Here is a 27,805-nt window from a genome sequence, read left to right as displayed (position 1 = left end):
TAGTTGAAGAGACTGTCTTTCTCCCATTGATCGGTCTTGGGATCCCTGTTGAAAATCAATTGGCCATAGATGCTTGGATTTATTTCTGGACTCTCAATTCTATTCCATCGGTCCATGTGTCTATCCTTATGCAGCACCACACCATTTTAATCATGGCAGATTTGTAGGAAGTTTGAAATTGGAAAGTGTTTAAGTTTAACTTTGTTCTGTTTTCTAAAATGGTTTGGCTATTTGGGGTCCCTGGTAAATTTATATCAATTTTAGTATCAGCCTTTCCATATCTGCAAAAAAGGATGTGGAATTTTAATAGGGTAACATCACATCTGTAGATTGATTTTGGTAGTGTTTGAATATTATCTTAACAATATTATGTCTCCAATCCATAAACATGGCATTTGTTTCCATTTATTTAAGTTCTCTTTTGTTTCTTTCAGCAATACTTTATGGTTTTCAGTGTATAAAATGTTTACCTCTTTGGTTAAATTTGCACATAGATATTTTATTCTTTTGGATGAAATCGTAAATGGGATTTTCTTTTTCTTTCTTTTTAAAATTGTTTTTTAATGTTTATTTTTGAGATAGAGACAGAGCATGAGCAGGGGAGGGGCAGAGGGTGAGGGAGACATAGAGTCCGAAGCAGGCTCCGGGCTCTAGCTGTCAGCACAGAGCCCGACATGGGGCTCGAACTCACAGGCCGTGCTGAAGTCAGACGCTCAACCGACTGAGCCACCCAGGTGCCCCTGGGATTTTCTTAATTTAGTTTTCAGGTTGGTCATTGCTGGGATGTAGAATTACAAATGAATTTTGTGTGTTGATCTCATATCCTGAACTTCTGCTGAATTTTTTTTAATAGCATCAATATTTTGTGTGTGTGTCTGTGTATTCTTTAGGATTTTCCACGTGAAAGGGGGCACCTGGGTGGCTCAGTCGGTTGAGCATCCAACTCTTGATTTTGGCTCTGGCTCTGATCCCAGGGACGTGGGATTGAGCCTTGCATTGGGCTGCACTCTGTAGAGTCAGACAAAAATTATAAAGTATGGAAGAGTCAGAAAAAAATATTTAAAAAAATGATTTGAGTAGACATTTGTTCCAAGAAGTCCTATAGGTGACCAACCAGTACATGAAAAGGTGCTTAACATAACCATCAGGGAAATGCAGACCAAAACCGCAGTGAGATATCACCTCACTCCCGTCAGAGTGGCTAGAATAAAAAAGATAAGACATAATAAGTGTTGGTGAGGATGTGGAGTAAAGGGATATTTCAGCATGGACTAAAAAACTATGTCAAGGATGTCAAAGAGGGATTCCCACACAGAAAGGGAGTTGAACTTGATCAACTTTGTTTTATTTCATTTTTCTTTTGAGAGAGCGAGAGAATGTGCACAGGGGCGGGTGTATTAGTGGAGGAGGGGCAGAGGAAGAGGGAGGGAGAATCTCAAGCAGGCTCTATGCTCAGCATGGAGCCCGATGCAGGGCTCAATCCCACCACGGTGAGACCGTGACCTGAGCCACAATTAAGAGTTGGGCGCTTAACCGACTGAGCCACCCAGGTGCCTGGGCTTCATAAACTTTGAAATAGTTTTCAACACTGAGATTCTATGGCTCAAATCTAGGCAGGTGAACTGACCTATGGCAAAGTGGGTGATCGTCTCCCATGCTTGGATGCTTGGTCTCTGGCCATGGTGTTTAGCAGAAATCAGTGAGTTTTTAGAACGTTGGAAGGTGCCCACAACTGGCACTGGTGTATTTTTTGTCACTTCAAGGCACCTGTGGACGGTCCTATACTTTTCCAGACAAGAGTAAGCTCAGGAATGCTTTGCTTCATTCATTCAGGCTGCCTGCAGATAGAGACCCTTTCCTCTGCTGCCTTATCACCAGTTACATTAAATACAGTCTATGACCAGAGTTGATTAATACTGTAATGTAGTCAACATCCGTGCGAGCATATACAATGGCCCCCCTGCAGAAAAAGATTCCATTGAGCTAACAGATAGCAGTGATTCCGTGAGTGACAGTGAAAGTCGTCCTACACCATAACCCTCCTCTCTCGTCTCCCTCACACTAGCCACAAAGATTTTCAAAGGTAAGTGAAGGTTAATTTGTTTAGTTTTCTTTATATTTTGTATTTATTATTTTGTATTACAATATTGTAATCATTTTTGTAAGAATATTTTGGGGTTGTGGAACGAATCATCTGAGTTTCCATTATTTCTTATTGGGAAATTTGCTTTGATATACAAATTATGTTATATATTATATTATATATTATAAGCATGTTTCTGGAACGAGTTATGCTTGCAAACTGTGGTTTTACTGTATATATGAAATTCTTAAGTGCAGACTTAGAAACGATTGTGTCTCTGTAAATGTTAAACAATTTTGAGTTTCTGTTTCCTCAATGATAAAATGAAAGTGACCATATATCTAGTTCGTAGGATTTCTATGAAAATTATATGAAATGATATGTTAATTATTTAGTTCTATGCCTGGCACATCAGGCTCCCAGTCATTCTCCTATATGCTTACTATTATATATATTTTTTTATGAGAGGGAGAGAGAGCGTGCAAGTTGGGGAGGGGACGGGGGGGGGGGGGAGAGAGAGAATCTTAAGCAGGCTCCATGCTTAGTGTGGAACCCGACATGGGGCTTGATCTCAACAACTCTGGGATCATGACCTGAGCTGAAATCAAGAATCAGACACTCACCCGACTGAGCCACCCAGGCACCCCCCATGCTTATTATTGATGTACATACGTTAGAGCCTTGATAGGCGGTGAAAGACTCCATTTGATCTAACATACAAATGTTCTTTCTCCAGGTTAAACTGCTCTTCTATGAACCTCACGAGACACGCCCACATTTCACCCACGTTATTCCACACATTGGCATTGGCTTGAACAAACTCCGTTGCTACCTAAGGCTGCAACTGATGTTGCTATATAGAAATTGCAAACTGGATTAAAGACCAGAAATTCAATTTTATATATGCCCACATTGGCCCAGAAAAGTCATCTTGATCTTGTTTGGTTAGTTATATCCCTTGTGATGAGGATAATCTATGCGTTCTACAAAAATATTGGTTGTTAGCTTTTTCCACAAGTTGGTCTTTTCCTAGCTGCAATCTCTCACTTTATATTCAGGTATATTAATTATGAGATGGTTCCACAAATAAGGTAAACAGCAACCCCACCACATCCATTGTACTGGATCTTTTTATGGGATATTGACGAGCGAAGGTTAAAACTACATTGAGCGGCAATTTTCCTTCAATAAGATTTTCAGTTCTGTCAACTGCAAGAATGAGCGCCCTTTATTGGTTCCCTGGCTTTCATCGTTTTAATTCGATCCCGATGATTCCCAAATGTCCATCGGCAACTTAATACGCCCAAAATATCATTTGTCATCTTCCCTAAAAATCTTACCCCTTCTTCATTGCTTCCCATGTCATCTATCTAGTCACTAGGATAGGACATTTGGAGTTACCCCAGACTCCCTCTCTCTCTAATCACCCCATTTAGTCAACCACTCAGACTTCTGGATTTTACTCCTACAAGTTTCTCCTGTCCCCTTATCTCCATCTCTCCGAACTACTGCGCTCGTTTAAACTAACATCATCTCTCCTGGATTAACCTAACATTAGTCTGTTTAGTAATTTCCCTGTCTCTACTCTTATGTACTGGAATGTATGCTTCATGTGTTTTCAGAACAACCCATCTAAAAGAGAAGTCTGATTGTATCACTCTGTTGCCAAAAACTCTTCAATGGCTCACTGCTGTTCTCAAAACAGTACAAGGAGAGGTGCCTGGGTAGCTCAGTCGGGTGGGTGTCCGAATCTTGATTTCCACTCGGGTCATGATCCTGTTTAAGATTCACTCTCTCTCCCTCTGCCTCTCTCCACCCACCCCTCTCTCAAATAAAAATAAATAAAGCAAAAGAAAAACCTAAGTACAAACTGCCTGACTTGGGAAACATAGTTTTTCATGATCTGACATCTGCCTACCTTTCCAGCTCTGTCTCTCATAATCTCTAAAGTGCACTTGACATTCCAACAACCCAGAAATATGTTCAGTTCTCTACATAGAGACTTGCCAGGTATAGAAAAGATAAATATAGGACATCCAGTTAAATTTGAATTTCAAATAAACAGCGAATTTTTTTAGGAGAAGTATATCCCATGTAACACGTTGTGTCTTACGTGTGTTTTTGTTCCCACTATCACATCTCCCTGGAATGCACTTGCTAATGTTAAGATTCAGCAGAATTACTATCTCTTGTAGGGCACCCGTCCTCTGCACTCCCTCCCTCGAACCCTGAGTGAATTAGAGGACTCCTGTCGTCACATACTGGAATTGTAATTTTTTTGTATCTTTTCCTATCAGTGAGACTCCCTGAGGGCAGGGACCGTTTGTCTCTGTATTGGCATCATCCAGAAGGGTGCCTGATATGTGGTAGACACTTTACAAATATTTGATGAATAAATGGTTCTCCTGACATTAATATTAATATTTTCTCCTTAAACCCAACATGAAGAATATTTTTGCCAGCACACGTGACAAAATTAGGAGAAAGCCCGTCTTAAAACAGAGTTCCAAACTCAAAGCTGAGAGGACAGTATATTTTCCCCTAGAGATTAAAAAATTAAAATAAATTTAATGGCGACAATTAAACTTTTTAACCTTGTGAAACCTATCCTGTTGCATGAATTTTTAACAGCATCTTTGACCTCAAAACAATACGATGCAGTGGCTCATATTGTTTGATTTTCTATGTCTGCGCCTGCACATCTTTAAACTCCTATGTTTTCCATATTTCGAAGATGTGTCGGCATGGGAGAGTGCTATAAATCCCAGCTAACAACCTGAGAAGGAACTCACACTAACGCTTTAGTAGGTACAAATTTATTTGCCTGTTGCCTGCATTTTCTTTCACTAAAAATACATTTTTTACTTAGCCCTGGAAAAAGAGTGCGCTTGAATATCCATTAAAAAGTGAGTCAGCTGCAAATTTGATATTCAATTCTATGCTCCTAGGGAGGACAGGTAAACACATTCATCAGTGAGTAAGCAAAGATTAGTCAGATGGAGAATCTGAACACTGCAGTGAAATTTCTGCTACCAGCCTATCCTGTTTTCAAAGCACACTCTTTAGTAGTTCATTAAACTATGCAGTGATTCTTCAGAGGTATAGTATTTTGTAGTCTTAGTCATAGAGGTTGCAGCAAAATTTGCTTTATACTCTCCTCAAGGTACCTTGGGTCTGGCTGCTGAACAAGTACCTGAAAACGGAAGGATCCTGGCTTTCATAGCTTGCTGCAAAATAGTTTTAATAACAGATGGGACTGGAGAGGGTATTAGTTTGCTAGGACTGCAGAAACAAACTGTGTGGCAGAAAACAACAGAAATTTACTGTTTCACGATGCTGGGGGCCGGAAGTCTGAAATCAAGATGTCGGCATTGTTGGTTCCTTCTGTGTGTTCTGAGGGGGAATCTGTTCCATGCCTATATTCTGGCTTCTGGCGACAGCTTACAATCTTTGGTGTCCCTTGGGTTATGGGAACATCGCTCCGATCTGTCTTCGTCTTCATATGGCATTCTCCCTGTGTGTCTGTGTCTTCACATTGTTTTCCCTCTTTCTGGAAGGGCGCCAATCATCCTGGGTTCTGGCCCACCTCTAATGTCTTGAGTACATCTAGAAAGGCCCTCTTTCCAAAGACGATCACGTTCACAGGTATTGGGCGTCAGGACTTCCACAGTTCAACTCCCAACAGGGAGGAATCTATCAATCTCTGAAATTGTAGACAAAATCAGGAGCTTTATGCACAAATGAGAGCATTTTCTTGGCAAGAGTTTCCATCTCCCTTACTTTCGTCGAATTCTGAAGGAGATCCATACCCTGAAACGTTAAGAGCCACACTCTGAATAAAAGCAGCATTGATGGGAACGGCAGAAAGGGTGTCCTTGACAAAGTTTTGGAGTATTCTTTGAAAGCTGCTAGGTAACTTCAGGATGAGTGTTGTATATCCAGTTCATGATTCAAGAGTCTCTCTTATGCTTACTGTCCGTGAAGGGCCGGGTAAGGGAAAAGTGAAAGCCCTACCAGATCCTTCTATTTTTTTTTCATTAAATTTTTTTCAAGTTTGTTTGTTTATTTTGAGAGAGAGAGAACAGGGGAGGGGCAGAGAGAGAGGGGGAGAGAGGGAATCTCAAGCAGCCTGATGCGGGGCTCGAACTCACAAACCTTGAGATCATGACCTGAGCCAAAATCAAGAGTCGGATGCTTAACCAACTGAGCCACCCAGGTACCCCTGAGCCCTACCAGGTTCTTTTAAGTGCACAGCATGGCTTCAAACGCTTTGCCTTTCGCCCATTCGTGATGGGATTATCCCTATTTCCTTATATAGATATTCAAAAGAACATTCCAACTTCCTGCCTGTATGATACGGATGTCGTCATGCTTAGCTGTATGGAAAATGTAACAAAAGCCTTTAAAACTGCAGAATCTTTGCTGACTAGAGGTAATGTTGTTTTATGAGGCAAGCTCAGCACTAGTCTTGCTTACTTTTTAAGTCACACGTGTTGGCTGATGATTGTTCTACTTCCGTGGGAGTTGTAAGCTCCAAGAGATTTGTTGAAAGAAATGTTTTGATTTAAAACAGCATGGATAGCTTGTGAAAATATATAGCGGCCAGGCTTTCAGGTATATGATTCAGAATAATTAGGCAGAGATTTATAAGATGCTGATTTCATACTAATTATGTCTCACGACAATGACGTTTTAGGTTCTAAGTAGCGAAGTAGCGATTACTTGTAGTTTGAAATGCGTATGTTAAATGTAAGTATCTCCTCCACTGACAACGATTTTACCCCAGTTTGAGCAATTTCACTGGCTTAGCTGTGATAATGGGGAAGCCAGTTATTCATGTAGATAGTTAAAGTGTGTGCTAATTAGGTTTGTAGATGACACTAACTAGTGAATTTGCCGGTACATTTAAAATGGGATTTAAATTCAAAGTGACCTGACTATGTAGAGACCCGGTCTTTCAGAAACAGAAATTTAATAGTTGTAAGTGCATCGTCTGGCATAGTTGGGTAGAATGAGTAGCCGACTCCTAGCTACCTCCCTACTTCTTGCCTCCCATCCATTGCACCCCTCAAAAATGTTTTTTTTATCAAACATAACTCTGATCATGTCCGTATACTTCTCAAAAACCATCAGTGGCTCCCCATTGCTCAACACATTAGGTACAGAATCCTCACTCTGGCGTTTAAGGCCTCAATATTTATTTATTTCTTTATTTATTTTTGTCGGCAGGATCCCTAGATATTTGGAAATGAAATAATACATTTTTGCTAACCTGTGCTTCAAAGGGAAAACTGAAGGAAATTAGAAAATATTTTGAACTGAATGAAAACCTAAATACAGATCGGAATTTATGGCACTTCACTAAAGCAGTGCTAAGTGGGAAATTTATGTCATTAAATGCTTATATTAGAAAGGAAGATCGGACTCAGTTTAATAATACCAGCTGCCACCTTAAACTATAAAAAGAAAAAGTAAATTAAATCCAATGCAAATAGAAGGAGAGTAACAATATATATAAAGGCAGAAATCAATGAAATTGAAATTAGAAAATGATAAATAATTATCAATGAAACAAAAACTGGTTTTTTTTTTAAAGACCAGAGAAGCTGAAATAGCCAATCTTTTTCTTTTTTAAAGACTGTTATAAACCAAAAGCTTTGGACATTGTCTTAGCTTAGATATGTTAGGCTCCCATAACATATAGCCATAAACTGAGTGGCTTATCAACAACAGAATTTTATTTCTCACAGTTACGAAGGCTGGAATTGTGAGATGACGCCGGCATGGCTGGGTTCTGGTGAGAGCTCTCCTCCAAGTTCTTGACTGCCGACTTCTTGGTATCCTAACGCAACAGAAAGAGAGCTACCTGGTTCTCCGGCCTCTTATGAGGGTACAGCCCCATTCACCAGGGCTCCACCTTTGTGAACTAAATACTTCCCAAAGGCCCCACCTCCAAACACATGAACTTGGGGAAGACACAAATATTCCGTCTATTGTAGACCTAGCTTAAAGTATATGACTCTGAGCACATAGAGAAAAAGATTTACAGCAGTTTGCAGAAAGGGCAAAAATGATAGGACACTTAGAATCATCAATGACGTATTAGTAATTTGTAATTGTTGGGATATAGTCATCAAATTATTTGGATTTATGGCAAATGCATATAAAGGCAACAAGTTAATGTGGGAAAATAAGGCCCAGTTTTAATTTTGCAGGGGGGAAATGCTAGCTCAATATTACATGGTGTTGGGACAAAAGTGGTATATTGGCAGATACTGGTAATTAATTCACTTGCATCTTTCTTTAGAGAAGGTGAACCTATATTCTTTTTTTTTTTTTTAACTTTTTTAATGTTTGTTTATTTTGGGGAGAGAAAGAGACCCGGAGGGCGAGTGGGAGAGAGGGAGACACGGAATCTGAAGCAGGCTCCAGGCTCCGAGCTGTCAGCACAGAGCCCGATGCGGGGCTCGAACCCATGCACCGTGAGATCATGACCTGAGCCGAAGTCGGACACTTAACAAGAACCTATATTCTCAAAAGGGAAAAAAAAACCCACAAAAGTATTATGAGATGGTTCCATTGCAAAGAAGTAAACAATACGGGAGGATTTTACAAGTTAAAATCTATACGAACACCTTTGGATCCAAATCATTCGGTAAAACTCTGGGATTCTGATCGGTTTCAGAAGGAGTGCCATGATTGAAAAAATAAAGAGAAAACGCTCGCTTTGAGGAGAGCGGCTGTGCAGTTGTTCTAAAGTAGAACAAGTAATCCAGTAAAATCCTAGGGCACACAAATAATATGGAATGGCACAGATGACCATTAATGGCTTCGTTCGGGCAGGGTGTGGATGAAATCATTAAAATGGCAGAATTGTTGAGTGCAGAATGTGAGCCTGTGGGAGCTAAAAACAAAGCATGTAACATGTATCAAAGCGAACGGCATCAAAATGACCCAGCACTTTTCACATGGTATTTACTTTGTAAAAGATACTGTGTGTTGAGAAACTGGTGATAGTGTTGCGCTGGTCTAGGAAGAGAGGATAAACATTCTTGTGAAAATGTTGCATCAATCAGGAAAATAAAAGTGCATTTCAGGCCCGACTGGAAGTATTGCGGTGATGACTGAAGAATCTATTTTTAAAATAGCGTGATTTATTTATTATGAGCTTTGACAAGAGGCATAAACAACCCTCCTCGTAATGAATGTGATCATTGTAACTCCTTCTCCTAGAATTGTCTGTATGTTATGCTTCCTGTAAATATTGGATTCAATCAAATCACGGAGAATATGATTTAGATGTAAATATAATTCCCTCATTTAAAATATGTGAATACTTTTTCTGGAGAGAGGGCTTCAAAGAGAAGACCGATTCTTACCTGTGTAGCGTTGTCTTTGAAAGCGTGAGCTACACACAGCTAATGAAATGGATTGCATCATGTTTTCTTTCTAGTCGGACAAGCAGGAGGCATGCCGGAGGTGGGTGCAATCTGGCAAGAGGTTGATCACTGTTGTAAACAAATCGTCCAGAGAATGTGTGCATTTATTTTCAGGAGTCAAGGTCACATTTTAAAATATTTGTATTTGTATTTTTTGTAATGTTTATTTTGAGAGAGAGAGAGACAGTGCACGAGGAGGGGAGGGGCCGGAGGACAGAGAGGGAGACACGGAATCGGAAGCAGGCTCCAGGCTCTGAGCTGTCAGCACAGAGCCTGACGCGGGGCTCGAACTCACAAACCATGAGCTCATGACCTGAGCTGAAGTCAGATGCTCAACCGACTGAGCCACCCAGGCGTCCCGAAAATATTTATATTTGTAATTATAAAGGTAAAAATTTGGGGGCATCAGTCATGCCTAATTTAGATTTTAAATTTGGACTATGGGACTTCTAGCCACGGTGAAATAACAGGAACCCAACTCCTACCTGATAGACCTAAAAATACGAATGAAAACTACGAAACAATTTTCAGTTTATTAGACATCTGGCCGTGAAGGACAGCGACCTCTAAGAGATGGAAAACAAAGGAGGTAAGTTCTAGGGCACCCTAGTTTATTTGCCTAGGAGGATAATGCATGTGTGCAAGGAGGGGGGGGGGGCCTGGACAGTCTCCTTGAGTTCAGATGGAGCCGGGAGTCCAGGAAGGCCAGGGTAGCTAAAATTGGCAGGACAGGTTGCTAAGAGGAGATTGCTGTACAGAAAGAGAACTCTGGAAATCACACAGGGCTGGGAGTAATTCCTGTTCCCATTAGAGTAGAAACCCTCATAATTTGTGTGGCATTAGGGTACTTGACAGGGTTCTGCCTTTGCAGTGAAAATATGGGTACAACATCAGGGAAGGCCCTCTGTGTTATTTATTGTCTTTTTGTGTTTTTATTTTTTAATATTTTTTAAATGTTTATTTTTGAGAGAGAGCACGAGTGGGGGAGTGACACAGAGAGAGAGGGAGACACAGAATCCGAAGCAGGCTCCAGGCTCCAAGCTGTCAGCACAGAGCCCGACATGGTGCGCAAACTCACAAACCGTGAGATCGTGACCTGAGCCGAATTTTGACACTTAACCGACTGAGCCACCCAGGCACCCCTATTGTTTTTGTTTTTGTTTTTTAGAGAGAGAGCACATGAATGTGAGTGCGAGTGGGGGTAAGGGGCAGAGGGAGAAAGAGAATCCTAAGTAGGCTCTACACTCAGCACTGAGCCCGATGTGGGGCTCGATCCCATGAACCTGGGATCATGACCTGAGCCGAAATCAAGAGTCAGATGCTCAACTGAGCGACCCGGGCACCCCGACTTTTGTTTTTTTAAACCAGAGCTAACATGTCCACCAAAGAAACCATTGTTCACCTCCTAGGACTCAGGGGTTTTAGGAATTCAGCCCCTGTAGTTGTTTGCTTACATAGTGGTTTCCGTGGTGTTTCCTCCTCCACTACTTAGATGTTTTGGTGTTTGACCATCTAGGTGAGTTGTTCATCTGCTGATGTCATCAGTGGCCTGTTTCAAATAATATGTCTTATTAGACTCTTACCTGCAAATATCAGTGTGGTTTCAAGAACCATCCCTAACGTCAGGATTATAGCCTAAGAACCAGTAGATTATGAGCAAATCAGACTCTACTTGCCAGCTCATTTGAAAGTGTGTTGCAGACGCCAGGAGGGGCGCTCAGGCATCTGACCATCCTCCAAAGTACACTTTTACTGCTAAGGGGCTGTTGCTATCAGGGTTCCGGAAAGAGAGAGGCCAGCCAGCCGGACATCCTTCTGCAGAGAGTCTGGGGGAAGGCAGGCGATTGGGGCTGTTCATTGGGAGCACAGGTCTCCAAAGGAAGAAAAAGTGATGAGCGGTCAGCAGGCCGGATTCTAGAGCTGGACAGGGAGGCAGACAGAGGGAGATCAGGGGAAGGGTGCAGTCACGCAGGAAAGTGCCTGGATTGAGACACACACCAGCACGTGGGCAGTCGCCTCCCCAGGAGCTCTGGGGCTCAGGCAGGCCGGACGGTAGGGAAATAAAGCCCGGACAGTCCACAGTGTTTGATTCTCATTGTCCCCTTCCTTCTTTGGGCCTACTTTGGACACAGGGACCTTCTCTTTGTTGCCTGAAAGACATTGGAAAGAAATGAGCCAGAAGACAGAAAGGTGAGCCTCAGGCTGGGAGGAGGGAGAACAGCCTGGGTTTAGACGAATTCAGACCAGGCATCTAGTCCCAGCCCTGTCACGTAGGAGACATGTGACCTTGGGCAAACTGCCAAGTGCTGTGAGCATTAGGTTCTTTACCTGTGAAGTGGGCTTGATGAGTCCTGTCTTGTAGGACCTGCTAGAATGATATATTGGCACGGTGCTTGGCTTTTATGGGATCTTTAATAGCCGTGACTACTTTTTTTTTTAATGTTTATTTTTGACAGCGTAAGCAGGGGAGGGGGAGAGAGGGGGACAGAGGATCGGAAGCTGGCTCTGAGCTGTCAGCACAGAGCCCGATGCAGGGCTTGAACTCACGAGCCATGAGATCATGACCTGAGCTGCAGTCAGTTGCTCGACCAACTGACCCACCCAGGTGCCCCAAATAGCAGTAATTTCTATGTGGTTTTGACCCCAAACTCTATCATGGTCTCATCGGGGATTGTGCGTGTGTGTGCGTGTGTGTGTGTGTGTGTGTTTTCCACGACATCTCAGAGAATGAGCATCTCCAGGGAGCAAACCACCAAGTGAGCCCCAAATGCTGCTTTGTAAATAGAACTAAAATGTCCCTGTTAGTGGATATATTATTTAATTGGGATATGGGGAAGTCTTCCCCAGCAGAACGCAACTCATAGCTCCTAGAATTGGAGTCAAGGACTAACTGTTCCTCCCTCCCAGCTGCTCTTGCATCCAAACGACAATTTTCACTCATTTCACCCCCACCGAAAGTCTAGCCCTTGCTTAGAGGTGACCACATCACGCTCGAGATAACCTAATTAAAATGCCCTTTCAAAGGCGTGGGGCCTCTGCTTTCCCAGGCCAAGGAAAAAGCGCCAGCTCCCCCGCACCACTTCAAAGGACTGTCACCCTCTTCTCAGGAACTCTTGTAGACAATGCATACAGAACACTTATCTGTGCACTGCGTTCAGTGGCATGGGGACAGGGGTGCCGTGTGTCTTCCATACGTGCCCCAGGTGGAGACTTCTCTCTGGTTTACCCACGATCCCCAAGGAATTGCTAAGAGCAGTTTTCTATTCTAGACTTTTCTCTTACTTGTAAAACACTTGCAAGAATAAATGAGCCAGTGACCCAGGGCTTTCATTTATTAAGATTTAATTTCTCATGCACACTTTAGCTGAACAAATCCAGGTACAGATCTTTAATTTTACTAGCCAGCCGATTAAACGGGATTCAGGAATCCTAGCATGACCGTCTTGTACATTTCCCCCTCTATTTCTCCATCCCATCGATTTTATTGCCGGACTCTTGCATATTTCTAAGGAAATTCCACTATCTGTGCCATGCTATCTTCTTCCAGATCAGAAAATAAGATTGAAAGTTTCCCAGTATGTTTTCCAGAAGAGCAAAATTCTTATTCTTAAGCCTAATGAACAGCAGTAAAGATGTGACCAGGGTCATTCATGAACCTAGACCATGAAGCTAACCTTTTAGAAGAGCATTTGAAAAATACCAAAATGAAAAAAAAAAAGATAAAATCTGCAATTCAGTCCTCCACCGTTTAGAACTTCGACTGCCCTCTTCAACCACAGAGTGGAGGATCTTCCTCAGGCTTCACTCAGGGCGAGAGAAGCTGCCGGACGGGACACTGGAACCTTCACTGGCTGTGACAGTAGTACCATCGGTGGTGGCCACTGTGGCCCGGGCTCGCTCTCTCTCGTCTCGCAAAGCTTCTCCATACCAGTACGGGAAGGAAGTGGGGTCAGTGCCAGTGACCTTGGAAAAAAACTGCAGGACTTTCATCTTGCTGGTTTCAGCGCGGGCCCTGGGACCCCACAGGAGTTCGTACCGTGGAGGATCGCTGTGGGGCACCTGCTGGTATACCAGGTACTTTTCCTGCACTAAATCTTCGGTGATGAGCTTCCTGGGTTCCCCATAGATGAAATCCTTCCTCCCAGCATACACTCCGATCTCGCTCAGCACCCTCCAGATCCTATCCTCAGGGGCATGGTCGCCCTCCATAAAGATCACACCCAGGATAAGGATCAGGAGGCCGGTCTTGGGCATGCCCTGGTCGTCACTCAGCATCCCATCGTAGGTGAGGTCTAGGGTTTTGATAAGCACGTAGGAGTGGTTGATGGGGTCCACTTCCTTCACTTTGAGGCCAAAGACAATCTCCATGCACTCACAGGCCTTCTTGAAGATCACGGGGAAGTGGTTCTTGTGCTCTTTGATGCTCTTCAGCATTTCCGCCTTTGTGATGGGCTTCTTTGCTACGTACTTGCCACTCAGAAACTGCAGCAATTTAGCTACCATCTTGTCTAGGACATCGTCAGGCAGGATCGCCGGGTCTGGTGGAGCCTGGGAGGCACCTGCATCCCGTCTTGGGCGGCCGGAGCCCTCATTTGATTTGCTCGATAGAGTGGCTTCGACGGCGGGGGAGGAAGAGCAGGCTTCCCCAGACTGCTGGAGAACACCTGGGTTTCCAGCAGCAGGCACCACCTCTGGGGCACCCTGGATCAAAGGAGAGAGAGGAGAAGAGGCAGTTTCCTTCTCCTCAGTTGCAGGAACCTGTGCAGCTACCAGGCCCTGAGCCTCTCTTTGGGCCTTAAGGCCTACTTCAAGCTCGTGGCTCTGACTCTCACTGTGAGACATGATGACCGGTGTCAGGGGCAGCAGGCAGAGATATGGGCAGCAGGTGGGTGACGGCAACCAACTGGCCTGAGGGAGAGAGGAACAGCGTGAAGGACTCAAGTGTGTCAGCTCCGACAAAGGCCATCATAGCAGGTGTTCCCTTCCTTAGTACTCTAGGGATCTCCTGTCTTCCTGATTGGAGAAGGGCTGGACGGACTCTGGGGATCTCTCTTCTGGAACAGGGGGTCACCTGTCCTTACCTTGATGCCTGCCAGGGTGTGGGACTCCTCCCTCTGTTGACCTGAGGTCACCTTCCTTAACCCAAGGCCTCACCGCCGTGAGACAAGAGAGGAGGAAGCGAACGGGGTGCCACATTCAAACGCCATGCCCTGGGTCCTATCTTGTCTGACGGCAGGGGCAGGGGCAGCTGGGCCCCATCTGTTCTTGAGTAGGGGTCCACCGCATCCTCCATCCTCACATTAACTCCTGGCAGAACCTTAGACTCATGCCTCTGCTAACTGCCTCCAGCTCCTTGAGACCACCAGGTAGTTCAAGTAGCAGTGAGGGTGCATTACCTCTGGACACTGTGTACCAGGGTTTCCCTAGGCGGAAGCAGAGGGGAGAAGGGGACTTATCTCTCCAAGGGCCAGAGGTGGGGAGAGCCCCCAATCCTTATTCAGGGCCCTCATTTTAACTCCTGGGAGAGCCTGGGGTTCCTCTCTCGATGGTCTGACATGACTCCCTCTGCTGGTGTGAGGCTGTCCTGTCAGACCAAGGCCTTCACTTCCTTGAGACCAATGAGACAAGTGAAGAGGTGTCACATCCACCCATCCCTGCCCAAGATCTTCCAGGGCTGACAGCAGGGGTTAAAATCCAGGATGTTTTGGGATGGTGGCTCGATTTCGTCATCCCTCCTGGTACTTAACTCAGTGGCCAGCAGGAGCTGAGATGCCTACCTCTGGTGACCTGAGTGGCCTTTCCAGACAAAGATCCTTACTTCCCTGAGATCCACCCCCCGCCATGCCAGCTGGAAACAGGGGGGACTCAGGTAGACTGACATGCTCCTGGGCTACCAGGGGCGGGGCAGGTTTCTGTGGGGACCTCTTTGTCTGGAGTGGAAATTACCCTTAGCCTTCCATTAGCAATTCGTATTGGGCCTGCATTCCTTCCTTTCTGCAGACCTGAGGCTGCATCCCTCACCCGGAGGCTCTGTCTCCTGGAGAGGCCAAATAAGTGAGGGGGTGACAGGGGGTTGCAGGAAGATGCTTCTGCCTTACAGCTCTACTTAGAGCCTCGCAGGGCTGACGGCAGGAGCAGGACAGGGCTGGAGACCCCTCTATCCACGGCTGAAGGTCCTCCGGTCCCACATCAGAGTCCTCACCTTGACTCCTGCAGGGCTGGGGCTCCTCCCCCTGTACTTGAGGTTGCACCTCTCAGACCAAGGCTGTCCCCTCCCTAATGCCACCGAGAAGGGACTGAAGCTGGGCTTCGGCCTCCCGGGCCTGCCTGGTGTATACTAGGGCTGATGGCCTGGGGTTGTGTGGGTCTCCACGCAATTCCCTCCGTGTTCTGGCTTGAGGGTGACCCCCAGCTCTCCTCAGGGTATCCCTATTTATTCCTGGGAGGGCCTGAAGCCACTTTTCGTTGACCTAAGAATGTTGCCCTCAGGGAAACGCCCCCTTCTTCCAAAGACACTAGGCAAGGAGGTGAGCAGGGCGGACGGGGCATCTGTATCTGACAGCCCTGGCTGGGGCCCCTCACGGCTGAAAGACAAGACAGGTTTCCGCGGGGCCCGCCCTATCCTCTCGGCCCTAAAGATCCTCACCCTTCTACCTGGCAGGGTCTGAAACTCCTCTCTTCGATCACCAGATATTGGGTCCTTCAGACCAAGGCTCTCACCTCCCTGAGACCCCCGATTCGGAAACAGAAGGAGGTTCCGCCTGACGCTATCTTCCGGGGTCCCCGGGGGCTGACAGAAGGGGTCACGAGAAACTTCTGGAGAGGTTCCTTAGGGTTTGGGGGGGGGCGGGGCAGAGCCACAGTCCTTCTCGAGGACTCCCCACGGACTCTCGACGGGGCCTGCGCCCTCTCCCTTTGGCGAACCCGAGAATGAGGCCCGCGGGCCGAGGCTCCCAGAAACCACCCACAAGGAAGTACAGAGGGTTGGGGGAGGCGCCTCGGCCTAAGCGCCCTGCTCCGGGCCACCCAAGGCCGGCGACCAGGAAGGGTATCTGCGTGGCCCCCCCCCCCCCGCTTTATCTGGAAAGAGATCCCCTCGGCCCTCCATAAGGGTCTTCACCTTGAGGCCTGGCAGAGCCTGGGCCTCCTCCCTCTGAGGACTTGAGTTCACGCCCCTCAGACAAAAGCCTTTTTTCCCCTCAGGCTCTCAAAATGGAGGCCCGGATTAGGCCCATCTGGGGCCCTGCGTGGGGCCTGTGAGGCAGACGATGAGCGAGGTGGGGGTGGAGAGCGAGAGCTCCTCCTCAGCCCTCATTCTGGGTCCTCACCTTAACCTGGCCACCCCAGCCGGCGGCACGTCCCTCCGACCACCGGGGCCCGCTTCCCGTCAGAGAAAGCGAGGCCCTCGGGCTCCCAAGATGGACGTTGGGATCAACCACATCCGGGACCCCGCGGGGGGGTCCTTCCGGGGGGGGGGGGCGTTGGGGCCCCCCCTCCGCGAGGAAAGCTACCGCCAGCCCTCCCTCTGAGTCCTCACCTGACGGGTGCTGGAGCCGGCCCTGTCCCTCAGGTGCCAGAGCTGAGCCCACGCCCGGGACTCCTCCCTCTGGCGACCTGAATCCATGCCCCAAGTGATGAAGACAGCCTCGCGGTCCCCCGGACCGCCCTAAGGCGGAAGTCAGGTACGTCACTTCCGGGAACTCTGCCTGGGGCCTTCCAGGGACGATTGTGGGGACAGGGAAGAACTTAGGGCCCTTTGTGTCTGGGGAGAGGACCCCTGGCTCCTCCTCCTGGTTCTTTACCTTGAACTCCCTCTTCTGACGGGAGTCCAGCCCGCTCAGAGGGAACCTCGCTTCCCTCAGATTCCGAAAGGCAGGACGCAACACATCCCTGTCCTCAGCCTGGTGTTTCCTAGAGTTGATAGTAGGGGCGGGTCCCGACTTACTTGGGATGGGAAAACCCCTGACCCTTACCTTGACTTATTGCACTGGCCGAGTCCCCCGCCCCCTGTTGAACTGAGGCCTCATCCCTCAGGTCAAGGCCTTTATCTCACCAAAAGAGGAGGCAGGCTCCGTCTTGGCATGACGGGCCCGAGTGGGGTCTGTCCGAGCTGACAGTAAGGGCAGGCTTGCGGCTCCCTATATATTGTGGGATACTCCGCAAGTATTTATATTTCTTCCTGATAGGGCCTCTACCCCCTGCCTTTATAAGGCCCCCTGAGATGCCCACCGCACAAATGCAGACGATGTGAGTGGTAAGTGATAATTGTTCCTGGGGCCTCCCCGGGGCTGAAAGCAGGTGTGCATGCCTGTGGGGCCCCTCTGTTTGGGGTGGGTGGCTAATTCAGCTCTCCATAAGGGTCTTCACCTTAATAGTTGGCAGGGCCTGGGGTTCCTCCCTCTGCTAGCCTGAGTCCTGCCCCCTCAGATCAAAGCCCTTACGTCCCTGAAAATGTACCCCTTCTCTAGTAGAAATCAGGCTCTGCCACATCTGGTCGTCACGTGCCAGGGTCTCTCATGGCTAACAGCTGGGGTAGGATGAGCGTGGGGACCTACCTCTTCTGTGGTGGGAGTTCTGGGTTCTCCCTCAGGGTTGCTACCTTGACTTCCAGCACTGAGTTGGCCTTCGCCTTCCATGGACTTAAGCCCAACCGCTTTGAACCAAGAGTGGAACACAACCCCCCAGGTTTGTTGTCTTGGCACATACAGGTAAGGCAATAAATCTGTAAATAACTTAAGGACAATTAACATATTTCCGGCATTCTGAATCTGTCAGGAACATTTTATAGTTGTCTCCATGAAGGACTTGAACATTTTTGTGAAGCTTTTTCTTAGGCGATCTTTGGATTTTCATGCCGTGGTGAATGGGATACGTAAACAATTTTCATAATGCACTTATCATCCTCCACTTCTTTGCGTTTTCCCAGAGACAAATCAATGAAAGGTTGCAGCGTCAATGAGACAGAGGGTAGTGTCTTTTTACAAAATTTATTTTTTCCAGCTTTATTGAACTGTACTTGACAAATAAAAATTGCATGCCTTTACGGTATATAATATGATGTTTCGATACGTATTGTGAAATGACTATGACAGTTGAGCTAATTAACATATCCGTCACCTCCCATAGTTACCACTGTGTGTGTGTGTGTGTGTGTGTAGTGAGAACACATGAGGTCAACCCTCTTAGCAAATTTTAAGTATATAGTAGAGTATGGTCAACTATAGTCACCATGCTGTGTATTAGATCTCCAGGACTTATTCAGCCCAGGTAACTGAACCTTTATACCCATTTCCCGCACACCTCAGCCCCTGGCAACCACCATCCCACTTGGCTTTTATGAATTCGACTTCTCTAGATTCCATATATAATTGAGATCATGCATCCTTTTCTGTCTGACTTACTACACCTAGAACAATGGCCTCCAGGTTCGTCGATATTGTCACAAATAGCAATTATTTCCTTCTTCTTAAAAGCTGAGTAATATTACAATGACACAAGGGAGTATATGCTAATGAACAATATACAATATTATATATTAATAATATATAATGATATATTAATATAGATCACACTTTCATATATATCTCCCATTTTTATATATATTTCACATTTGCTTCATCCATCCATCCATTAATTGACACTAGGTCATTTCCTTATCATGACTTTTGCGTATAACGCTACAATGAACATGGAGTGCAGATAGCTCTTTCAGATACTGATTTCATTTTCCTTTGGATACATAACCAGAAGTGGGATCGCTGGATCATATGGGAGTTCTATGTTTTAAAGATGTTTATTTATTTTTGAGGGAGGGAGGGAGAGAGAGAGAGAAAGAGGCAGAGAGAGAGAGAGGAGGACAGAGGATCCAAAGCAGGCTGTGAGCTGACAGCAGAGAGCCTGACGCGGGGCTCGAACTCACTAACCGTGAGATCATGACCTGAGCCAAAGTCGGACCCTTAACCAACTGAGACACCCAGGTGGCCTGGGACTCCTGTTTTTAATTTTTTGAAAAACCTTCCTGCTGTCTTCCATGACGGTTGTACCAATTGACATTCCCACTGACAATGTACAAGGATACCCTTTTCTTCACATCCTTGCCGGCCCTTGTTACTTCATCTTTTGGTAATAGCCATCCTCGCGGGTGTACGGTGACGGCTCACCGCAGCTTTGATTTCCATTTCCCTGCTGATGAGTGATGCTGAGCACCTTGCCATATAGCTGTTGGCCGTTTGCATGTCTTTGGAGAAATGTCTATTCCGGTCCTTAGCCCATGTTTTAAAATTCAGGCGATGTATTTTTTGCTATTGGGTTGGTCAAGTTCCTTATATACTTTGGACATTAACCCTAATCAGATATGATTGGCAAATATTTTCTCCCATTCAGTACGCTGCCTTTTCACTCTGTTGATTGTCTCCTTTGCCGTACAGATACTCTTCAGTCTGATGCAATCCCCCTGGTCTCCTGTTGCTTTTGCTGTCTGTGCTTTTGGTGTCCTGGCCAAAAAATCTGAGACCAATGTCCGGTTTTTTTCCCTGGAGTTTTACAGTTTCAGGTCTTCCATTTAAGTCTTTAATCCATTTGGAGTTGATGTTTGTGTGTTGTGGGAGACAGAGGTCCAATTTCAGTATTCTGCATGGGTATATCCAGTTTTCCCAGTCATTTACTGAAGACGCTATCCTTTCCCCATTGTGTACTCTGGGCACTCTTGGCCAAGGTCACTTGACTCCAGATGTGTGGATGTATTTCTGATCTTGTTATTCTGTGTCGTTGGTCTGCGTGTCTGTTTTTATGCCAGTACCATACTATTTGATTACTGTAGCTTTCTAATATATTTTGAAATCAAGGAGTGTAATGCCTTCAGCTTTGTTCTTCTTGCTTATGCTTTGGCTATTCATGGTCTCCTGTGTGTTTTCATATGAAATTTTGGGACTGGTTTTTCTATTTCTATAAAGAACGCTATTGGAATTTTGATAGGGATTGCATTGAATCTGGAGACCACTTTGGGTGGACATTTTAACAATATTAATTCTTAAAATCCACGGACACAGGAGTCTTCCCAATTATCTCTGTGTTCTTTAATTTCCTTCTTTGATGTTTTATAATTTTCATTATGTAAGTATTTCACCTTTTTGGTTATGTTTATTCTTAAATATCTTATTCTTTTTGCTGCTATTGTGAATGGGGTTGTTCTCTTAGTTTCCATTTTTAATTGTTCATTGTTTATGCATAGAAACACCACTGAGTTTTTTTTTTTTAATTTTTTTTTTAATGTTTATTTTTGAGACAGAGAGAGACAGAGCATGAACGGGGGAGGGGCAGAGAGAGAGGGAGACACAGAATCGGAAGCAGGCTCCAGGCTCTGAGCCATCAGCCCAGAGCCCGACGCGGGGCTCGAACTCATGGACCGTGAGATCGTGACCTGAGCCGAAGTCGGACGCTTAACCGACTGAGCCACCCAGGCGCCCCAACACCACTGAGTTTTGTATGTTAATATTGTAACCCAAAACTTTACTGAATTTGTTTATCATTACTAATAGTTTTTTGTTCTTGAGAGTTTTCTGTTTATATGATCTTTGTCATTTCAACTTGAACAACTCTGTTTAGCATTTATTGTAAGGCAGGTCTAGTGATGAACTCCCTCAGCTTCTGTTTGAGAGAGTCATCATTGCTTCTTCATTTCTGAAGGACAGCTTTGAGTAGTGATGATCCCTGTTTCATTTCTGATAGTGATAATTCTGTCTTCTTTTACCCTGGTTAGCCTGACTAGAAGTTTATCAATTTTATTGATCTTTCCAAAGAACCAGCTTTGTGTTTCATTGATTTTCTTTATTGTATTCCTGTTTCAATTTCATTGATTTTTTTAGTGCTTATTTATTTTGAGAGAGAGAGAGAGAGCGCGAGAGAGAGAGTGCACACACACACCAGGGACAGGCAGAGAGAGAGGGAGAGAGAGAATCCCAGGTAGGCTCTGCACTGTCATCGCAGAACCCAATGCGGGGTTTGAACCCACGAACCGTGAGATCACGACCTGAGCCAAAACCAAGAGTTGGACACTTAACCACTGAGCCATCCAGGGCCTCCCAATTTCATTGAGTTTCACTCTGTTTTTCTCTCTGCTTTCTCTACAATTTAAGTTGTACTTTCATTGTCACTTAGCTCAAAATATATATATTTTAAGCCTCTGGATTTTTTTCTTTGACCCGTGAATTATTTAGGAGTGTGTTATTTAATTTCCAAAGATTTGGAGCAATCTTGCTATTGCTTTTTAGTTTAATGGCATTGCGGCTTGTGAACATACTTTGTATGATTTCTTCTGAATTTGTTAAGGTGTGTTTAATGGCTCTGAATTTTTTTTTATCTTGATAAATATTTTATGTCACTTGAGAATAATATGTATTCTGTTGTTGTTGGATGGAGTATTTTATAAATGTCAAGTAGATCAAGTTGATTGATAGTACTGTTCAGGTCACCCGTATCCTTACTGATTTTCTGCCTGCTTGATCTATCCACTACTGACAGAGTAGTATTGAAGTCTCCAAATAGAATAGTGGATTTGTCTGTTCCTCCTTTCATCTCTATCAGATTTTGCTTTACATATTCTGACGTTTTGTTTTTAGTTGCATATGCATTTAATATCTTCTTGGAGAATTGACTCCTTTTTCATTATGTAATGCCTTTCTGTATCCCTGATGGTTTCCCTTGCTCTAAAGTCTGCTTCTCTGGAATTAATAGAGCCACAACAGCTTTCCTTAGATTATTGTTAGTATGGTATGATTCTTTACATCCCTTTACTTTTGGCCTATCTGAATCTTTATATTTAGCATTAATTTCTTAGAGACAAAATATGACTGGATATTATTTTCTGTCCCTTTGGCTATCTGTGTCTTTTAACTTGTGTATTTAGGTCATTCACATTTAAAGTGATTGCTGATATAGTTAATATGTATCATATTTGTAACTGTTCTCTATTTATTTCATTTATTTTACATTTCCTTTTTTTCTCCTTTCTCTGCCTTCTTTGATTTTGAGCACTTGACTGTGATTCCATTTTATTTCCTCTCTCATTTTGTCCCTTTGTATATCATATATATTTTTTATGGCTATATTGAGACATAATTGCCATGTAACCTTGTGTAGGTTTAAGTATGCAACATGACAACTTGTTATACAAATGTATTGCAAAATGGTTACCCCAGTAAGGTTAGTTTAATATGTCCATCACCTTATACAGTTATAATTTTTGGTGTGTGTGGTGAGAACTTTTAAAATCTATTCTCTTAGCCACTTTCCAGTATGTAATCCAGGATTGTGAAACTGTAGTGACCATGCTGTGTATTACATCCCTAGAACTTAATTCATCTAATAACTGGAAATTTGTACCCTTTGTGCATTCTTACCCATTTCAGTGCCCCACCTCCATTCCTGGCAGCCAGCAATCTGTTTCTATGAGTTTCGTTTTTCGTATTCCTCATATAAGTGAGATCATATGGTGTTTGTCTTTTCTTTCTGACCTATCAAATATATGTCTTTAAATTTTTTTAATGGCTTCCCTAGTTTACAATATACACTTTTTTAAAAATTTTTTTAACATTTATTTATTTTTGAGACAGAGAGAGACAGAGCATAAACGGGGGAGGGGCAGAGAGAGAGGGAGACACAGAATCTGAAACAGGCTCCAGGCTCTGAGCGGTCAGCACAGAGCCCGATGCGGGGCTCGAACTCACAGACCGTGAGATCGTGACCTGAGCCGAAGTCGGACGCTTAACCGACTGAGCCACCCAGGTGCCCCTACAATATACATTTTTAATTCATATAAGTCTACTTTCAAATGATACTTAACTATTTCACATGTATTATATATATTTTATTAAAGAGTAGTCCCAATTTTTTCCTGTTATTCAGTTTTCTTATGCATATACCATAATCATCCAGTACATTGCTACTAGGCAGTTATCAGATCAATTAAGAATAAGAAAAATAAATCATTTTATTTTTTTCTTCATTTATTCCTTCTCTAAAGTATTTCCTTTATGTAGATCCAAGGTTTTGGTCTATGTAGTGCCCCTTCTGCCTAAATAACTTCTTTTTAACATTTCTTTCAAGGTATATGTATAGGCAATGAATTCCCTCAGTTTTTGCTTGTTTGAGAAATTCCTTATTTTCTCTTCCATTTTTGAAGAACAATTTTGCTGGATATGGAATTCTAGGCTGGTGGCTTAAAATTTTGTTTTAAGTTTATTTATTTACTTTGAGAGACAGAGTGAGCGGGAAAGAGGCAGAGAGAGAGGGCGTGAGAGAGAATCCCAAGCAGGCTGTGTGCCGACAGCACAGAGCCTGATGCGGGACTCGAACCCACAAACTGTGAGATCGTGACCTCAGCCCAAACCAAGAGTTGGATGCTTAACTGACTTTTCTTTCAACACTTTAGATACTTCACCTCACACTTACTGCCTAGTTTGTACAATTCCACTGTCCACTGTAATTCTTACATGTGTGTATTAGTTTCCTAGTATTAGTTTCCTGTAACAGATGACCACAACCTGGGGATATTAGAACAGAAGTGTATTCTTTCACCGCTCTGGAGACCCAAAGTCTGAAATCAAGGTGTTGGCTGGACTGAACTTCTTCCCAAGACTCTAGGGAAGAATGCTTCCTTGCTTTTTCCATCTTCTGGTGGCTCCAGGCATTCCTTGACTTAGGGCTGCGTAATTCGAATCTCTGCCCCCGTCTTCTCATGACCTTCTCCCCTGTGTCTCTCCTTTGTGTATTCTATATCTTTCCCTGTTCTTATAAGGATATTTGTCATTGGATTTAGGGCCCATCCAGATAACCCAGGACGATCTCATCTTGGTATTCTTTACTTAATTACATTTGCAAATAATTTTTTTCTGTCCTATTCTTAGGTACTGGGGGTTAGGACTTCTACATTTTTGGGGGGACCATGATTTAATCTATTAAAACCTCTTTATAGATAAGGTACCCCCCATATTATCCTTTATTTAGGTCTTCATTAGTTTAAATCTATAATGATTTGTATTTTTTGGTGTACAGTTTCCCTACATCTTTTGTCAGATTTATCCCTATGTATTTCATACTTTCTTTTTTTAGAAGTTTGTTTATTTTGAGAGAGAGAGAGAGAGAGGAAGAGAGAGAATCGTGAGCAGGCTCTGCACTGTCTGCACAGAGCCTGATGCAGGGCTTGAACCCATGAACCATGAGATCATGACCTGAGCCAAAACCAAGAGTCAGAGGCTTAACCAATTGAGCCATCCAGGCACCCCTATATTTCGTATTTTCTGATGCTATTTTAAAAGCACTGTTTCAGGAGCACCTGGGAGGCTCAGTGGGTTAAGTATCTAACTCTTGATTTTGGCTCAGGTCATGATCTCAAGGTGGTGCGGTCAAGCCCCGCATCGGGCTCTGCACTGGGCATCCTCTCTCCTCCTCTCCCTCTGCCCCTCCCCTACTTGCATGCAGACACACACAATTATTATATATACATCCTGTGTACTCCAGCCTTGCTAAACTTCATTATTAGTCTTTCTCTCATGTTGCACTGAATAGAATCTTCACCCCCCTCCCTGTCTAGGTGAGCTCATCAGTTTTAGATTGTAGTTTCTTGAACGCAAATACCCAGGACAACTTTCAGCATGTGAATATCTGCCCCCTCTCCATCTATGCTGCAAAAAGACCTAAGTCTGGGTAATACACTTTCTGAGATGAACATAACCTCTCAGGTTTATTGTGTTTTTATATTTATTTTTTGATGTTTGAGAGAGAGACCGAGAACGTGAGTGGGGGAGGGGCAGAGAGAAAGGGAGAGAGAATCCCAAGCAGGCTCCCCGTGGTTAGCACAGAGCCCGAGGCGGGGCTCAGTCCCACCCACAAACCGTGAGATCATGACCTGAGCCGAAATCAAGAGTCAGTCGTTCAGCCCACTAAACCACCCAGGCGCCCCAGCCCCTCTGCTTTAAAACAATGCTAGGATACCCAGTAGGGCAAGTTTAATTCACTAAAGCTTTGACAGAAGTGATTCTGCCTTGAAGTCTTGAAGGCAGTGATTTCGGGCTGGAAATGGAAATCTGAGAAGTGCTACATGGACATTGGGAAAATGAGGAGGGATGGAAGTTACCTAGAAGTATCCGAGAAGTGAATGGTCTTCAAGGCACATGAGGGGAAATTGTAGGAAAGAAGTGAGATGATTCACATATCTACCAAGACTTAAATATTAAATGTCCCAGTACTTTAGAGGGATCTTAGGTAAGACATCCAAAATACTAGGTCAGGCTTGCTGAAAGATGGGCGAGAACAGAATGAACCACTGAATGGGATGGCTGCGGTCAAAGGCTTGGAGGAAACATCCTCTCTGCCACGTGGGCAGTCAGAATTGAACACGAGATGAGGAAAGGCAGAAGGTCATTTTGGGAAGGCTGTATAGGGTTGTTAATGCTCTCTTTCTTGGGGCGCCTGGATGGCTCCATCGGTTAAGTATCTGACTCTTGATCAGACTCAGGTCATGATCTCACAGTTGATGAGATGCAGCCCTGGGTGGGGCTCTGCACTGTCAGCATAGAGCCTGCTTGGGATTCTCTTTCTCCCTCTCTTTCCCTCTCTCTCTTTCCCCTCCCCTGCTTGCATGCCCATGTGCGCCTGTGCGCATACTCTCTCTCTCTCTCTCTCAAAATAAGTAAACATTTAAAAAATGTTTTAAATGCTCTCATTCTCCAATTAGAGAATCTTGTCTTTCAGGATCCCCTTACACTGCACCCTGACTTCCCGAGGTATCAGGAGTAGTGCTTTTTAATGTCTAAGTCACCCAAGAGTTACCATTGCTGGGGAAATTCCTTGGTGACCACACAAAGCCTAAGGGTATGGTTCCTCACCATCCTGGCGAAGGATATATAGAGGGAATGACAAAAATTATTTAGACATCCAGAGAACTGAAACCCTTGTCATTTGGCTGTGGTGAAATATACTGTGTGTGTGTGTGTGTGTGTGTGTGTGTATAGTCAGTTTTAGCATGCACCAGAAAAGGTAGAACTAAAACCTAAATGAATCATTATTCCCACGTTTTCATGTTTAAAAACTAAACATTCTATCCTACTTAATTGGGGAAATCTTTAGTATTTCTTCAAATAATTCAAGACAGACGTTTATATATATATGTATATATATACATATATATACGCGTATATATGTATATATACGCGTATATATACATATATACGCGTATATATGTATATACATACGCGTATGTATATACATATATACGCGTATATATGTATATATATACATGGCTAAGAAATATGCTTAACAGTGGGAAGCATGTTAAATAAAGCTTAGCAAAAGTATATCTCTGTTATCATAAATAATGCGCTCACCTTGTAATAGTTTCAGACATTTGAGACATGCTTAAAATAGATAATAAAAGCAACATGCATTTCTTTTCCACTTAAACCCCCAGAATTTACCACTGTGAACAAATTCTGTATTTTCTTCCAGAGGATTTTTATATGTATGCTAACATTTATATCAAAAATGGTTAATTATGATACCTTCTTGGACTCACTGTTTTGCATCTTGTCTTTCAGTAAACATTGGATCTTGGACGTTTTTCCATGTTAATCCGTGTCTGTCTATCTCTTTATTTTCATTGACTAGATAATATGGTCTTTAGGAGTTTGCCAGTTTCTTATATTACAAACAATATGACAGTGAACGTTCTTCTATCTTAGTGTATTTACGTGACAGTTTTTGGAGGATAAATTCCCATAAATGGAATCGCTCGATCAAAAATATATGCACATTTTATAATTTGTTAGTTACTGTCACATTTTCCTGCAAAATTGTGCCAATTTATACTCTCACAGTGTTCGAAAACACTTGTTTCTCGTACATTCTTGCCAACACATTTTAATCTTTGCCAATATGATTGGGGAAATGATATCTTAGCGTTTTAATTTGCCTTTTACAATTATTAGTAAAGATGGTATTAAATGCATATTGGGCAGTTTTGTTCTGTGAATTCATTTTTGTTTGCTTGCCTGTTTTAGGGTTTTTGTTTCTTTTCTTTATGGATCTGTAGTTCTGAATGTAACAACAACAATGATAGGTAACATTGTTAGAGCACCTAACTATGTTCCAGAAATATTTTAAGTACTTTATATTTATTACTTTATTTATTCTTCACAAGAATCCAAAGGGGAAAAGAATATATTCTCTCTCTTTATCTGACTACAAAACTGAAGTACAGAATTGGTGAAGTAACTTGTCCAAGGTCATA

General features: G+C 43.8%; 1 protein-coding gene and 2 long non-coding RNA genes across 5 annotated transcripts in view; 2 read left to right on the top strand and 1 right to left on the bottom strand.

Annotated features, from left to right (window-relative positions):
* The window catches only part of LOC123383465, a 30,087-nt gene extending 21,613 nt beyond the window's left edge, over positions 1-8,474 (top strand). The window contains exons 3-4 of the long non-coding RNA XR_006593219.1: positions 6,402-6,515; positions 7,834-8,474. This is a non-coding gene — a long non-coding RNA (uncharacterized LOC123383465). The remainder of the gene's footprint in view (positions 1-6,401; positions 6,516-7,833) is intronic.
* A 4,373-nt stretch (positions 8,475-12,847) lies between these two features.
* Positions 12,848-17,195, bottom strand: LOC101085187 (putative MAGE domain-containing protein MAGEA13P). Of its 3 annotated transcripts, none has more exons than XM_004000964.5 (2): positions 17,060-17,195; positions 12,848-14,430 (listed from the first exon to the last, which is right to left on the bottom strand). In XM_004000964.5, exons 1-2 carry the CDS (start codon positions 17,144-17,146, stop codon positions 13,324-13,326), a joined length of 1,194 nt encoding a protein of 397 aa, XP_004001013.2. In that variant the 5' UTR covers positions 17,147-17,195; the 3' UTR covers positions 12,848-13,323. The 3 variants fall into 3 exon arrangements, with proteins under 3 accessions (XP_004001013.2, XP_023105029.1, XP_044906966.1); XM_023249261.2 differs by lacking the exon at positions 17,060-17,195 and adding an exon at positions 16,851-17,004; XM_045051031.1 differs by lacking the exon at positions 17,060-17,195 and adding an exon at positions 16,643-16,833.
* LOC123383438 lies at positions 17,071-18,994 on the top strand. The gene is made up of 3 exons (XR_006593161.1): positions 17,071-17,204; positions 17,709-17,776; positions 18,134-18,994. It is a non-coding gene; the product is annotated as an uncharacterized LOC123383438 (long non-coding RNA).
* Positions 18,995-27,805: the final 8,811 nt, after the last annotated feature.

This window comes from Felis catus, chromosome X, assembly GCF_018350175.1.
Source record: "Felis catus isolate Fca126 chromosome X, F.catus_Fca126_mat1.0, whole genome shotgun sequence".
NCBI lineage: Eukaryota > Metazoa > Chordata > Mammalia > Carnivora > Felidae > Felis > Felis catus.
This window is presented reverse-complemented; position numbering and strand designations above follow the sequence as displayed.

Coding starts and splice junctions, on each gene's coding strand:
- LOC101085187 (XM_004000964.5), bottom strand. CDS start 17,146: ATGGATTCAGGTCGCCAGAGGGAGGAGTCCCGGGCGTGGGCTCAGCTC. Junction 14,431..17,059: donor CCGGCTCCAGCACCCGTCAG/GTGAGGACTCAG, acceptor TCTCTCCCTCAG/GCCAGTTGGTTGCCGTCACC.